Raw genomic sequence first — 14,568 nt, forward strand, 5'->3', positions numbered from 1 at the left:
ACGGCCCTAATTGGATTTTTGTATATGGTTAAGTTTTATATAATTAATAATTTAATCGGAAAGTTTGAGGATCAAATTAATTTCTTACTTAATTTTTTTGGTTGAATAATAATTTATTTCTTTAATTACTACTCCCTATCATCTCCAACCTTTATATTTATTTTGTTCACAAGGCCAAGTGGGTGTCCATTTGGACCGTTGAATTAAACAAAACAAATTATTATTATTATTTAGAAATTCAAGAAAAGCCCAAAAAGAAATGGACGATGAGGAAGCGATCGGGCGTGGGCCCCGCTCTCTAAAACGGCCGCTAATTTGATTTTTTCATAAGATATTTTCGCCAGTGCGATCTTTCTTCTTGGATCTCTCTGGTTTCAAGAACTCTCTCTCTTCCAGTTTTTTCGGGTTGCGTTGCTTCTCTCTCTATCGGAGCTCTCCGGCAAGAAGCGAATCCGGTGATGGTGGTGGCTCAAGGAATGTCGTCTACGGGTGTTGTCTCGCGGTTTTCTCTCGCTCCGTCGCTGGCGTCGTCTTCGTCTTCGTCTTCTTCATCCTCTGTTCGATTCACCACCGGTCTCAGAACCTCCAGCGCTTCTTTCTTCCTGAAGAAGCATAATCTCTCTCGTACACCTCTCTCTCTCTCTCTCTCTCTCTCTCTCTCTCCCTGTTTCTCTGTGATTTCTGATCTCTGTCTCGAAATTATCGTTTTGTTGAAACTTGGGATGGATTCCGGTTTCTAAATTGATTTTGGAAAATGCGAGTCTGAACTAACTTCATGTGCTACAGTTAGTAAATTACTTAGATTTCACGAGTATTCTTGAATCTTTTAGATTTGAATAAATTGAGTTTTGATCGGAATTTGTATGTCTTTCTTTTTGTTATACCCAATTTAATAATATATTAAATAGATCATCCTCTCAAGACAGAAGGGTATCAACTTTAAAATTTGTCTGGAATCAAAACGTGGTACGGGAGTAGTTCAAGCAATACCCAAGTACTGCTTGCTTTGGCTGCAAGATTTACTGTTGCTGAATTGATCGAAAAGCTTGTAAAGTGAAATTCTTGATCGTCCAAATGCAATGTTATTATACATTATATTGGGAGATATATCTTTTAATGTATAGTTGTGCGAATACACTTACTTGATCCATGTCTGTAGGGAAGATCTTTGCTGGGAAACCGTCTAAGGATTTTGATTCTCCTTCATTAGCTGTTACTGCATCTGATAAAGTTCTAGTACCAGGCAACCCAAACGACGGTTCTGTGTTGGTGACAGGTCAACTTGAAGCTCCGACCAGTTCTTCAGACGATACTCAGCTTAATGTATGTTTATTTCTGCTCATAAATCTATGAGTCTGATTTACTGAGCCCAGTTGTTGAAGATGTCCATCAGTTGATCTGTCTGGCTTCTCGTGCGGATGTTATATATCAAATGCTTGTGTATATATATATGAGAGATACTGATATTTTTCACTTTACCTTTCTGTGCTAATGGGAATTTTTAGATTCTGGACCCGAATGCTCAAATGACGGAAGACAATGAGCCGGTCAGAGAGTCTGTTTATGCTTTGAGTACAGAGGACAACAACGAAGCTCACACTGAGGCGGTCAGAGTTCCCCTCGGCGAGACAGTTATTATCAAGGAGAGGGAGATGAAACCAAAAGTGATTCCACCGCCTGGTGATGGGCTGAGAATATATGAGATAGACCCCATGCTGAGGAGTCACAGAGAACATCTTGATTACCGGTAAAGTGTTCTATCCTACTTGCTTTAAGTTTTGTCTGCAGTTGTACTACCCTTTCCCGAGAATAGACGTGCCTTTTACATTTGATTTTGAAATTTGTCGTAAGGCTAGGTATTGCTATTAGTTGTTTTGAATTCCTTATAATTATAAGTACTGTTTTTTGCTGCAGTTATGGACAGTACCGAAGATTGCGTGAGGAAATAGACAAGTATGAGGGTGGTCTGGAGATGTTCTCCCGGGGCTATGAAAAGCTAGGATTTCAGCGCAGGTAACCTTTTGCTCTCTGCAGCTGTTGCTACTTGTATAGGTCATTGATTTTTTAGAATTTGAAATGTATTAACAACTTTCTTTCTAACTAAAAGGTAATAGATCTGTTCATCACTTTTCCATTTTTATCTGCTTGAAATAGCAAGGTCAAAGCTAAGTTTCTGTCATTTTAATATCCTTTTATCATGGCCAAAAAAGATGCTCAAGTAAGTTTTCAAAAGTTATGCGATCAGATAGTTGCATGTAAAATGTTACAGGATTCCTCATGCTTTGAGCTTCTATCCTTGTGGTTTAGCAACTAATGATCATGTGAAGAATAAATTTGGACACCCTTGATACTAGCAGTAAACATCTATGTGTAAAAGACAAAACTGCATGGCCACTGAATTATCATTTTCCTCTGTCTCTCCCAATAATTTTGGAGTAGAGTCAAGTTTATATGTTTTTCTTTCTGTTTCAGTGATACTGGCATAACATACCGAGAGTGGGCGCCAGGAGCTAAGGTCTGTTTCTCAGTTCCTGCTTGAAAAATCTATGTTTACTTATGCTATAATGTGCTGGGATCTTCATTCATAAATGTTCCCTATATTTCTGGACAATATAAGGCCTCGTAGATGGACTCCTTGCTTCGTATTTGTTCCTGCAAAAGAAATTATTGGTTCTGTGTTTTCCTTCCATCATTGTTTGGTGATAATTATATGTTACAATTTGCTAAGGAGTGATATGACAATGTTACTTCAAAATGAAAAGAGGAGAACGTGGTTAAATGGTGATAATTCCCATTTCATCTTTCTTGACTGCAACACCTATAATTTGTTTGCTCGATCAAAACCAAATCCCCTAAAACATCTTTGCATGTTATAGTCATGGAGTTGCTATACTCCATGCAATCTTGTATTTCTTGGATATTTCGCTCTATCTTATATTTTGCATGTTATACTATTAGGGCGGTTGGTTCTTCTGAAACATATATCATGTTTATTTCAGTCTGCATCACTTATTGGAGACTTTAACAACTGGAATCCTAATGCAGATGTCATGGCTCGGGTATGTTGTGCAGACTATTTGCTTAAATTCTTTACTCTTGATTAAATTTATATGCAATAATGGTGAAGCTTGCTTGATGATTATTCCATAAAATTTATTACAGAATGAATTTGGTGTCTGGGAGATTTTTTTGCCTAACAACACTGATGGTTCACCTGCAATTCCTCATGGCTCACGTATAAAGGTAACCGACATGACTCTTCCTCCATTTACTCATTTGTTGCTATGATCCACAGTTACTTGTTACTTTCTTAACAGATGGTATCACTAAAATAGCTTTGTTGTAAACCAATCGATATTAACTTCTACAATATGCACAGAAGGAGATGATGTGATGCTAAATACGACAGATGTCTTCAGACATGCGTCAAGGACAGATGCATGAGGGGCTCCACTCCTAACCCTAACTGTATCATGCTCTGCGAAGACTTCTGCTATCACGGCCCAGGGTTCGTTTCTTGGTTTTGGATTTTTCATTTTTTTTATAAAAAAATTGTGTATATATGAATGTATATACTTGTTACTTGTTATATATGTGTGCGTGTATATATGTGCATACTCAATGCATGTATTTGTGCATATATGTATATACTTAGATATATGCGTGTGACTAGAAACTGTTTTTTTCTTTTTTTGACGACGGCAGAGGAATGGCAGCAATGACGAACAAAATTGGAGGATGAATGCTTCTATTCTGTGTTATGAAAATGTATGATGAGACTAATAGGGAAAAAAATCCCATGTATTTACATTTTCAATAATATAGTCACACGCATGGGATTTTTTTATTGAAAATGTAAATACATGGGATTTTTTTCCCTATTAGTCTCATCATACATTTTCATAACACAGAATAGAAGCATTCATCCTCCAATTTTGTTCGTCCTTGCTGCCGTCGTCAAAAAAAAAAAAACAGTTTCTATTCACACGCATATATCTAAGTATATACATATATGCACAAATACATGCATTGAGTATGCACATATATACACACACATATATAACAAGTATATACATTCATATATACACAATTTTTTTATAAAAAAAATGAAAAATCCAAAACCAAGAAACGAACCCTGGGCCGTGATAGCAGAAGTCTTCGCAGAGCATGACGCAGTTAGGGTTAGGAGTGGAGCCCCTCATGCATCTGTCCTTGATGCATGTCTGAAGACATCTGTCGTATTTCCAGCATCAGATCCAGAAATGGAGCTAAGGATTTAGCAGTAACTCTCAAAGTTTAGTGGCTGCAGTGCCTTGCAACAATCACTGTTATAGTTTGATAGAAAGAGTGATAATGAGTCTACCCTCTTTGAATGTTCATGGAGTCTACACCTCATGCATATGCATTTCATAAAACTGTGGTGTGTATACAGTGTTCTGTTTTTCTTTGTGTGTGTGCGTGTTTTGGGTGTCATATGTAAGGAATAAGGATAATAAAGTGATTTCTGATACATGTCTCTGTAGATTCGCCTGGATACTCCATCTGGTATCAAAGACTCAATCCCTGCTTGGATCAAGTTTTCAGTGCAACCTCCTGGTGAAATCCCATACAATGGCATATACTATGATCCACCAGAAGAGGTAAAATTCTGTGTGTTTCTTGTTTAAACAAAATTTTGAGTGATAGATTGCTCTTTAGTATATGAACAATGAATGAAACAAAATTCAGTGTACACGTTTACATGTTGGAAATGGTTTATTGTTGGTGTTTCTATGATGTCATCAGATAATTCAGTCTTCCTTTCAGCCTCCTTCAGGGGCTTACGGCACTAAATTTTTTTCAGGAAAAGTATGTGTTCAAACATCCTCAACCAAGGAGACCTAAATCACTGAGAATTTACGAATCACATGTTGGCATGAGTAGCACGGTATGCACCTTCTTCGTGTTTTATCATTACAAAGTTGCTTCCTGGACTTCTTCCAGCTCCTTGATATCAAAAGTATAATGCCCTGCTAATCCAAATTTGTTAGATTGGGCGTTCTTGAGATCTCATTTAAATTGCTGATCACTCTGACCTACACGTGTCCTCAGCATTCTGGAGCATTTCTTTTTTTTTAACAAACTGTTTTTTTTTAGATATCAGATATCACTTAAACTCCAACCTAAGGTAAAAATTCTGTATGCAAAAGTGATAATAGACAAATATGTCCATATGATGACGACTCACATTATTCACTGATATGATGTTTTCTGTACATTTTTTTTCATTTTCTGGATTTTTTTCCATCTCATGGTAATGATGCTGCTCTACTTGGGATGCAGGAACCAATTATAAATACATATGCTAATTTTAGAGATGATGTACTTCCTCGGATCAAAAGGCTTGGCTACAATGCCGTCCAAATTATGGCTATACAAGAACACTCATATTATGCCAGCTTTGGGTATTGTTCTTATCTGATTGCTCTCTAGCAGGATCCATGGGACTTGTATTGTTGATCCTTCTGATTGACGGAGAATCCGCTTTTTCTCTATGACGCTATCTACCTCTTCAAGCAGCTAATTTTTTTGGGGATCTGAATTCTTTTTTTCCTGCCTGAAGAGCATAACAGTATCTATTACATGTTACAGGTACCATGTCACAAACTTTTTCGCTCCTAGCAGCCGTTCTGGGACCCCTGAGGATCTTAAATCGCTGATAGATAGAGCTCATGAGTTAGGCCTGCTTGTTCTGATGGATATTGTTCACAGGTACCGAGACTTTTCATTAAAGATAACCATAAGAGTCACCATTTTGGTCATGGAAAAATCAATCCAACAGTTCTTTGAATTCGTTTTCATATGCTTATGTTTTAAACTTCCTAGCCATGCGTCGAAAAATACATTGGATGGACTGAACATGTTTGATGGAACTGATGCTCATTACTTCCACTCCGGAGCTCGGGGCAACCATTGGATGTGGGATTCTCGTCTTTTCAATTATGGGAGCTGGGAGGTACGTAATTTCCCCACGAATCATAATCAGAATATCGTGAAGAAGCAACCCTCTTGAGCATCGTGGCTGATTACAGTTTTCTACCTTATCTTATTTAGGTATTGCGGTATCTCCTTTCAAATGCACGGTGGTGGCTAGAAGAATACAAGTTTGACGGATTTAGATTTGATGGAGTCACCTCAATGATGTATACTCATCATGGACTTGGGGTACTTATCCTTTCTACAGTAAATGAAAAAGTTTTGGGGTACTTTGCTCTTCCTGTTCCTATTCAGCTTTTAATTTTCTAGTTATTTGACGTTTCATTTTTTGGGCTTGTGATAGGTAGGATTTACTGGCAATTACAATGAATATTTTGGATTTGCGACTGATGTGGATGCCGTGGTTTATCTGATGCTGGTAAATGATATGATCCATGGGCTCTACCCTGAAGCGGTTACCATCGGTGAAGATGTAAGTTATATGAACCATCTTCTTTGTAACCACCAACGCACTGGTTTTTCATTTAAGTACCGTGCTCTATGCTACTGGTTACATGCCAAGCTACAATAGACATGTATCATATTTTCTTGAAAGAGAGTCTAATGCTGAGAATTTAAATTAATAATGTCAAATGAATTTTGTTGAAAGTAGAATTTTATCTTATCCTACACGATTGACTTGTTATGGATACTGAAAAGAGACTACATTGTATCAATAGAGATTTGCTTGATCTATGGTCAGATAGAGACATCATCTTTGTTGATACAATGTCGTTTTCTTTCAGGTAAGTGGTATGCCAACATTCTGCATCCCTGTCCAAGATGGTGGCGTCGGATTTGATTACCGTCTACACATGGCAATAGCTGATAAGTGGATAGAAATTCTGAAGTAAGTTTCTGGTTTCATGCTGTGATCTTTAAGTTGAATCTGCTATAGTGTTTGTGCTTGACTCTGACCTACTTTCTTTCTTGTTGTTTTGTGAAGGAAAAGGGATGAAGACTGGAAAATGGGCGATATTATTCACACGCTCACCAACAGAAGGTGGTCGGAAAAGTGTGTTTCTTATGCTGAGAGTCACGACCAAGCCCTTGTTGGTGACAAAACAATTGCATTCTGGTTAATGGACAAGGTATAGACTCCTTTATACCCCTTCTTCATCACGTATATGATCTTGAATTTTATACCTTTCCAAGTGTTTTTTGTTCGGTTTATTATGTTGCTTTCCGTTATTGCTAAAGAGAATCGTTATCACTTTTCCGTTGCCCTACCTTCGTGTATGTGAATATATAAAGCTTTCAAGAATTGATGTGTATATACTGTTTGGCAGGATATGTATGATTTTATGGCACTAGACGGACCAACAACGCCACTTATAGACAGAGGAATAGCATTGCACAAAATGATTAGGCTTATAACCATGGGATTAGGCGGTGAAGGATATTTGAATTTTATGGGTAACGAATTCGGGCATCCAGGTAAATATCAGTTAAGCTTAATCTGTTCGCCGTTTTCGACGTTGTCTCTCGTCATCTTCCGCCATCTATTTGGTATCATATTCAAGTTGTATATTGATATCTGCATTTAACCTGCGTAATTCCTCATTCCCTCCTGCTTTCTTCTTCAGAGTGGATCGACTTCCCAAGAGGTGATCAGCGTCTTCCTGATGGCTCCGTGATTCCAGGGAATAATTTCAGTTACGATAAATGCCGCCGTAGATTTGATCTTGTGAGTTTCAGTCATGGTTCATACGCTGTTACCGTTTTTAATTGGGCCGGGAACTAGTGTTGTGGAATCACGGGTTACTGCAAACATTTCGAGATGAGTTCTTTTTTTCGGTACTGCCAGTTTTGCTGTTAGTTGATTTCGAGTTACTGTTGCGGAATAGGGGGATGCCAACTATCTCAGATTCCATGGAATGCAAGAATTTGATCAAGCTATGCACCATCTGGAAGAGAAATACAGTGTAAGTTAAATCTCGCAACATTATTCCAACGCCATATCGGAATAACAGATAGCATATTCTTGACGATATTTTGCACAGTTCATGACTTCAGAGCATCAGTATATATCGCGTAAAGATGAAGGGGAACGGATGATTGTTTTCGAGAGGGGCAATCTTATATTCGTCTTCAACTTCCACTGGAGTAACAGCTATTTCGATTATCGTATCGGCTGCACAAAGCCCGGGAAGTACAAGGTACCAACTTCCTTCTCTTTTTCGTTCCGACCCTACCAAAATTGAGATCATCCAATTTTGTTCCGTGCTAAGATTACGTTATCACCAGGCTAATAATCATAACCATGAACTCGAATGTTATCTTTCAGATCGCGTTGGACTCTGACGATCCTCTCTTCGGAGGCTTCAATAGGCTTGATCATTCGGCCGAGTACTTCACCTCTGTAAGCACTACTCGACGATTCAAATTTTAAGAGTTGTTGTATTTCTCTACTCTCCTAACGCTATGTGGGTGCAGGACGGCCGGCACGACGAACGCCCATGCTCGTTCACGATATACGCTCCATCCAGAACCGCCGTGGTTTACGCCCTAGACGACGAGGAGTAGCGATGAGGATGGAGTTCAGTAAGTGTCGTCGGTTTTCAAATGCATTGACACATTCAGATGAATAACGGGTATAAGTTTTGTCGTCACCTAATGTAACTATTTATTATAACCCAATAATAAGCGAATCCAATAAATAATTTTAAGAGATTCAAATGGACAAAAAAAATAATATAATATATATTTTTTTTTAAAAAAGACTAGTCAGAAACAGGTTGTCGAGAAATGTGGAGACACGTGCGAACTCTTTTAGAGTGAAAGAGCAAACTCGTTCCGACAGCTGGTTGCCTCTGTTGTTCACGTGAATCGAATTTTACATTAGAATTTCTTTCACGCATCTCCCATTTCGTTTTCTTTTTTCTTTATAAACAAAAAAAAAATAGACAAACTTCCCTGAATATACACATATATATATATATATCATATAATTATTTTGGCAGCTAATAAGAAATAATTTTTTTGTCAAGAACCAAAATAGATAATGATAATGATAATGATAATGATAATAATAATAATAATAATAAAGAGGCGGAGAAGAAGATAAGGGGAGTGAGGGACCAGAATCTACTCCGGGATGACAGTTGGATAGGCGCAACTGCCAAACACAAAAATTAGGACTTCTCAATAGAATTTGCTGATCTGTTTTTTTCATTTTTTATGCCCACACATCTAAAGATATAGCCACTGGTGTTATATATATATATATATATATATTAAAATTTCGGGTGTTTGATTCTAAATATGAATGATCTGTCCATATATTATGCGAATCTAATGTTAAGATAATCTTTCGCATCAAACATGTTCTTGATCTAACATCGTTGGAACGGTTGATTTTCCAATAATGGATTCGACTACCTGCAGGACGAATTAATGCCCAGAAATTGGTACATCCAATGCCTACCCACAACCGATTTATTTATTTATTATTATTAATAGTGATTATAACGTGTTTTGGCTGTCGAAATCTTTCGCAAAGATAGAAGATTTGATATTCGATTATGCGACTTTTGAGATAAGAAATTGAAGTTTTAGAATATTTTGACATGGACTTGAATAATAATTTGAAATCTTTAGAATTTGGCTAAGAATATTGAAAAAGATAGATTAATTAGAATAATTGTATTTTCGTTCATACCCATTTTATCATTAGAGAATGCAAATGGCAGACCATTAACTGGATTTAATTTGATTGCATGGATGCTGGCATTAGGTACGAAGTTGATATCTTCTCTCCATCCATCAACTCCTGCAGTTATGATCATCGTTACCATGGAAAACATGATCATCACGATTTACACAAATAAATATAATATACTCGTTTTTTTGGTGTTTTTAATATATATATATATATATATCATGGGGACCCCACTAACCGTTCTATGTGTTCAACGCATGCATTAGGCATGAGTCAATACATATCATTGACATGCCACCCTCTCTCTCTATATATATAATATATATATAGAGAGAGAGATTGAGGATGATCCTCTGTTCATGGCTTTTTTCATATTAGATGGGAATTTCTAATATCGTCTAATAAACATATTTGTTAAAAGTGAATAAAATCTGAATTTAGTTAATGTATATAATTTTTTAAATAATAATAATTGAATCGAAATATAAATAAAATCTAGAATATCTCTGTCTAATCTTTCAATATCCATTTCATATATATATATATATATATGAAGGTATGTACATGATCTCACGGCCAATAAAATTTTATCGTGGGATATAAATGATCCGACAAAAAAGAAATAAAATCTATAGTTTACTAATTCAGATGGTTATTTCTGCATAAAAATCATAAATCCCAACTATATTTGTTAGAGAATCTGTGTGGGCATTTTATATATATATATAAAAACATTTGCTAATGAACTCTTCGCCTATAAGATCAAATCACAAAAAAAACATCTGCGTGGATGAAAGATAAAAATCTCGATACCAAAACCAGTAATTTTAAGATAAGAAATCTAACAGATATAAATGGTAGATAGTAAGCATTTGATATTTAAATTTATGGATACGAAGTTTGGCATAATAAAGAGCAAAAAGGTAAGAAATTAAATACATACACAACTATTTATATGGTTTTTTGTCAATTATTTGGTAAGCTATGTATATATATATATATTCTGAATTTATAATTTTAAAGAATAAAATCATGTAAAGATTTCATCCATTAAAAAACAATGATAATAATTTATTCGCTATTACATACACGTACACTATACGTATATAAATCAACAAATATAATTTAAATTTGACCTAAATGAAAGACAAGGTTTAGGACCCACCAAAAAAAAAGAAGTGATAAAGAAATTAAAGGAAGGATTCTTGCTTCGAAGGTTTGCAGTTGGAGTCGAAGGGTGGCATCATCTAGTGTTTATATTTCAGATTTTGAATCTTTATTTTTTATGTTTGGATTTATTTTATAAAAATTGTAACTATTAGACTTTATATTATATAATTTTTTTAATTCCATTGGATACTATCGACCCACTTCTCTTTTGCCTTCCTATTTACGCTTCCTCCCCCCCCCCCCTTTTGACCCCGAAATAATAAAAAATGCATATGAAATCCATAATTTTGACAATTGATAAGAAGTTTGGCTAAATCAATAAATTTCATAAATGAAAAAAATGCACACCTTTGATGGGTTTAGAATCAATTAAAAGTCCAAGTTGATGTTTTTAAAATTCATATTTGTGTGTGTATATATATTTATGTAACGTGAATCTGTATAAATTGAACGATATATTTGTTTGTAAATATATCTGTACATATATATAATCTCCACTTCCCGAATGCATTTCAAATTTTCGAGGATAGAAATGATTTTTTAAAAAAAAAATCGATGCATAATCGGTTCGGTTTTGGTCCGGTTTAGTATTGAGTGACGAGGTATCTCCGGATTATACGGTCCACCCGATTGGCTTACCCTGTCGGTATAATGATCCAACGGTCCTCATTTCACGTCTCCAGATTTAACGGCTATAATTCAGATTCTCCTTCCTTTTTTTATTTTAAATATAAATCTAAAATCCTTTTTGCTTCTTTATATCAGTGGTTGGTGGGTAGTTAGGTCATTTCACCTACTGCTTTTTTTCTATTCTTTTCCTTCTCCTCTCTGTTTTTTAACTTTTATTTCTCCGTTTATTCAAATATACTTTTAGAAAAAAAAAAAAAAAAGGGAATTTATAAGTATTTCTCTAGATTGTGTAATTATCTTCGGTGTTCATATCGCAGCATCCATCATCTCTGGGTCCAAAAGGAGAGTTCTCAGTCGCCCATTTTCTTCTGCAGAAGAACCCAGAAAAAGAGAGAGAGAGAGAGAGAAAGAGAGGGAAAGATAAAGAGAGAGAGGGAGGTTTTTTGCTTTTGTGGAGCGAAGAGAGAAGAAGATGCAGACGATAGAGACGTCGCAACCGGCGGCGGCTCCGCCGCATAGCCGACAGTTGGGGGCGCAGTTATCGGGAAGTCTGAGTTTCAGCAGCCAAATGTCGAAGGAAGACGAGGAAATGTCGAAGTCTGCGTTGTCGGCCTTCAGAGCGAAAGAAGAAGAGATCGAGAAGAAGAAGATGGAGATTAGGGAAAGGGTTCAGGCTCAGCTCGGCCGCGTCGAGGAAGAAACCAAGCGTCTGGCTATGATCCGCGAGGTATGTTTGATTTCACAATTCCTCATAAAACTTTTCAATTTTGAATTTGATTTTGGGAACCTTGTACTCTTGAGCAATTAGTCTATGAGATTTTGTCAATTTAATCTGGTTGGAGGGAATATTGTAGGACCCAAGTGTTGAAAACTTCAAGATCTAACAAGAAATGCATGGAACGAGACTTTATTTTTCATTTTATTTCGTGTGGTTTGCAACTATACTTTTACTATTTTCATTTTAATTCCACTGTTGTAAGAGAGCAAATTCCGTAAGATTGAAAACCCAGATGAGAAAAATCGATTTTTGTATCAGATTCATGAGTTACATACATGTTCATCGACAATAAGCTTAATCTAGGGTTTCTCAGTGAGTTGGACGTAATCCTGCCATATAAATTATCTGGGTGATGAAAAAAAACAACTTGCCCGGATTTCTAGCTTTAAGTATATATATATATATCCTATAGTAGTTAGTATAGGATCTTAGGGTTCCAATCCAAGGTCTTACCCTTTGGGGGGGGGGGTAAAGAAGCATTTTCTCGATAGTGGTACTTTGATGGTGACTTGAAACTAAGGGGTGAATGCTTCAGGAACTTGAAGCTTTGGCTGATCCCATGAGAAAGGAAGTTGCTTTGGTCCGGAAGAAGATTGATTCCGTGAACAAAGAGTTAAAGCCGTTGGGAAATACGGTTCAGAAGAAGGTAATTTCCGAAAAGGGACAAAACCCGAAATCATATGCAGTTCCTGATTGGGAAGCTAAGTTGGTGTTTTGCGAAAATGCAGGAAAGAGAGTACAAGGAGGCTCTTGAAGTGTTCAACGAAAAGAACAGGGAGAAGGTTCAGCTAATCACCAAACTAATGGAGGTTAGCTCACGAAATTTCCTTTATCTGCATTTGGGGACTAAAGAATGTCACTCGTGTTTGTATGAATGTATGTCTGTCCTCATGTTCAGCATGGTCGTGCCGCATTTCTCTTGCCGTGGTGAATTTCTTTGAACAATTTGGTTAGCTGTCTGTCTTCTCGGGCTTTTGCCCGATTTTTCCATTGTTTGCCCTTGACTCTGCTTTCTCGCCACCCGTTTGAGTCGTTTTGGCAAGCTTGTGGTCTTATGGGCTTCGGGTTTCAACTAGTTTGAGTTGCTTTTCTTCTAAAACCGGTTTCTCGTTTTCAAAGTGAGATGGATCGCTATATGATCACTGTGTCGGGACATTGTTTTCGTAGTTCTGGAATGGGTTTCTCTGAGCTAGATGCCTCATCTTCGATCCGGACAATTCTCTCTTGAGAATTACATATCCGAAACAATCCAAGATCCTTGATTGACCCAATTGGCTATCGTGTCTTTAACTTGCATCATACACAAAAAAAAAAAAAAAAAAATTCATTGTTTGCATTTCTTGAGCTCTGTATTTTCGGATCCGGCTCTTCTGCTACTCTTGGTTTAGGGACTATGAGAGACTAAACGTTTGATTTTCGAAATGGTTGGATTTTGGATGAACAGCTAGTGGGAGAAAGCGAGAGACACAGGTTGAAGAAGCTGGACGAGCTAAGCAAGAGCATAGAATCTATACACTGACTTGACAAAACCCTAAAACGTACGGCCAAGATCCTCCATGCTTAACTTTGAATAGGTTTTGTGGGTGATGTATTTAGAATGTGACCTTATTATATATATATATGGAGTCGAGTGTTATTTTTAATTTCAGGTTTGGTGTATTAAGTTGTTTACGCTATCTTTTGTTAGGTTTTTGTGGAGAATTATAATGTTTTAGGAATTAAGACAAAAAAAAAAAAGACAGGTTTGTAACTAAAACGCTACCTCTGCAACTCTGCATTCTCCTCTCCCGGCCTTTCCTTTTTTCCAGAAAAAAAAAAATCTCTATTTATAGTGTCATTCGTTTAATAATTTCCTAATATTTTTATTCTAAATTTTGTTTTTGTTATAGTTCATAATCATTTTGATTTTTTTTTTTTGGGAAACAAAGATTGGAGGGATGATGATATAGTAATGTGAATAATTGGCGGTGTTTGTATAGCTCACGAAATAATTTTGGAAAAATAAACCCGACCTTTCATTATATATTTTAGCGGTAATTAGTAGTATACGTTTTTTTATTCCGAAAATTTTACTTTCGAAACTTTGTGTCGATATAGCGCACCAAATATTTTGAGAACACATATACTCTTCCCACATATTGAAGAAACCTTGAAAATTAAAAATAGATAGGATAATTTTTCTGCTGTTATTAATTCTCCCCCTCCCTGTAATAATATGAATTAAAATTAAATTAGAATATATAAATTAATTTCGTTGTGATTATTAGGTGGGTGACGACGAATGATGTGGCTACTCCTCTGATAGCAGACGAAT

The 14,568-nt window shown here is 36.3% G+C and overlaps 2 protein-coding genes across 4 annotated transcripts; both read left to right on the forward strand.

Annotated features, from left to right (window-relative positions):
• Window positions 1-340: 340 nt before the first annotated feature.
• LOC104826928 (1,4-alpha-glucan-branching enzyme 2-2, chloroplastic/amyloplastic) lies at window positions 341-8,688 on the forward strand. Of its 3 annotated transcripts, none has more exons than XM_010559901.2 (22): window positions 341-624; window positions 1,160-1,323; window positions 1,506-1,747; window positions 1,915-2,013; window positions 2,473-2,515; window positions 3,000-3,059; window positions 3,163-3,243; window positions 4,524-4,640; window positions 4,844-4,927; window positions 5,323-5,444; window positions 5,632-5,751; window positions 5,866-5,995; window positions 6,094-6,204; window positions 6,320-6,448; window positions 6,762-6,865; window positions 6,962-7,106; window positions 7,305-7,452; window positions 7,602-7,702; window positions 7,863-7,940; window positions 8,019-8,174; window positions 8,303-8,377; window positions 8,452-8,688. In XM_010559901.2, the coding sequence occupies exons 1-22, from the start codon at window positions 459-461 to the stop codon at window positions 8,539-8,541; spliced, it is 2,565 nt and encodes an 854-aa protein (XP_010558203.1). In that variant the 5' UTR covers window positions 341-458; the 3' UTR covers window positions 8,542-8,688. The 3 variants fall into 3 exon arrangements, with proteins under 3 accessions (XP_010558203.1, XP_010558204.1, XP_010558205.1); XM_010559902.2 differs by having other exon boundaries at window positions 1,277-1,323; window positions 8,452-8,663; XM_010559903.2 differs by having other exon boundaries at window positions 535-624; window positions 1,165-1,323; window positions 8,452-8,663.
• Window positions 8,689-11,740: 3,052 nt separating this feature from the next.
• On the forward strand, window positions 11,741-14,010 carry LOC104826930 (probable DNA double-strand break repair Rad50 ATPase). Its single transcript, XM_010559904.2, has 4 exons — window positions 11,741-12,203; window positions 12,790-12,900; window positions 12,983-13,063; window positions 13,699-14,010. The coding sequence occupies exons 1-4, from the start codon at window positions 11,949-11,951 to the stop codon at window positions 13,771-13,773; spliced, it is 522 nt and encodes a 173-aa protein (XP_010558206.1). The 5' UTR covers window positions 11,741-11,948; the 3' UTR covers window positions 13,774-14,010.
• Window positions 14,011-14,568: the final 558 nt, after the last annotated feature.

Source organism: Tarenaya hassleriana, unplaced genomic scaffold (genome assembly GCF_000463585.1).
Source record: "Tarenaya hassleriana unplaced genomic scaffold, ASM46358v1 Cleome5, whole genome shotgun sequence".
Classification (NCBI taxonomy): Eukaryota; Viridiplantae; Streptophyta; class Magnoliopsida; order Brassicales; family Cleomaceae; genus Tarenaya; species Tarenaya hassleriana.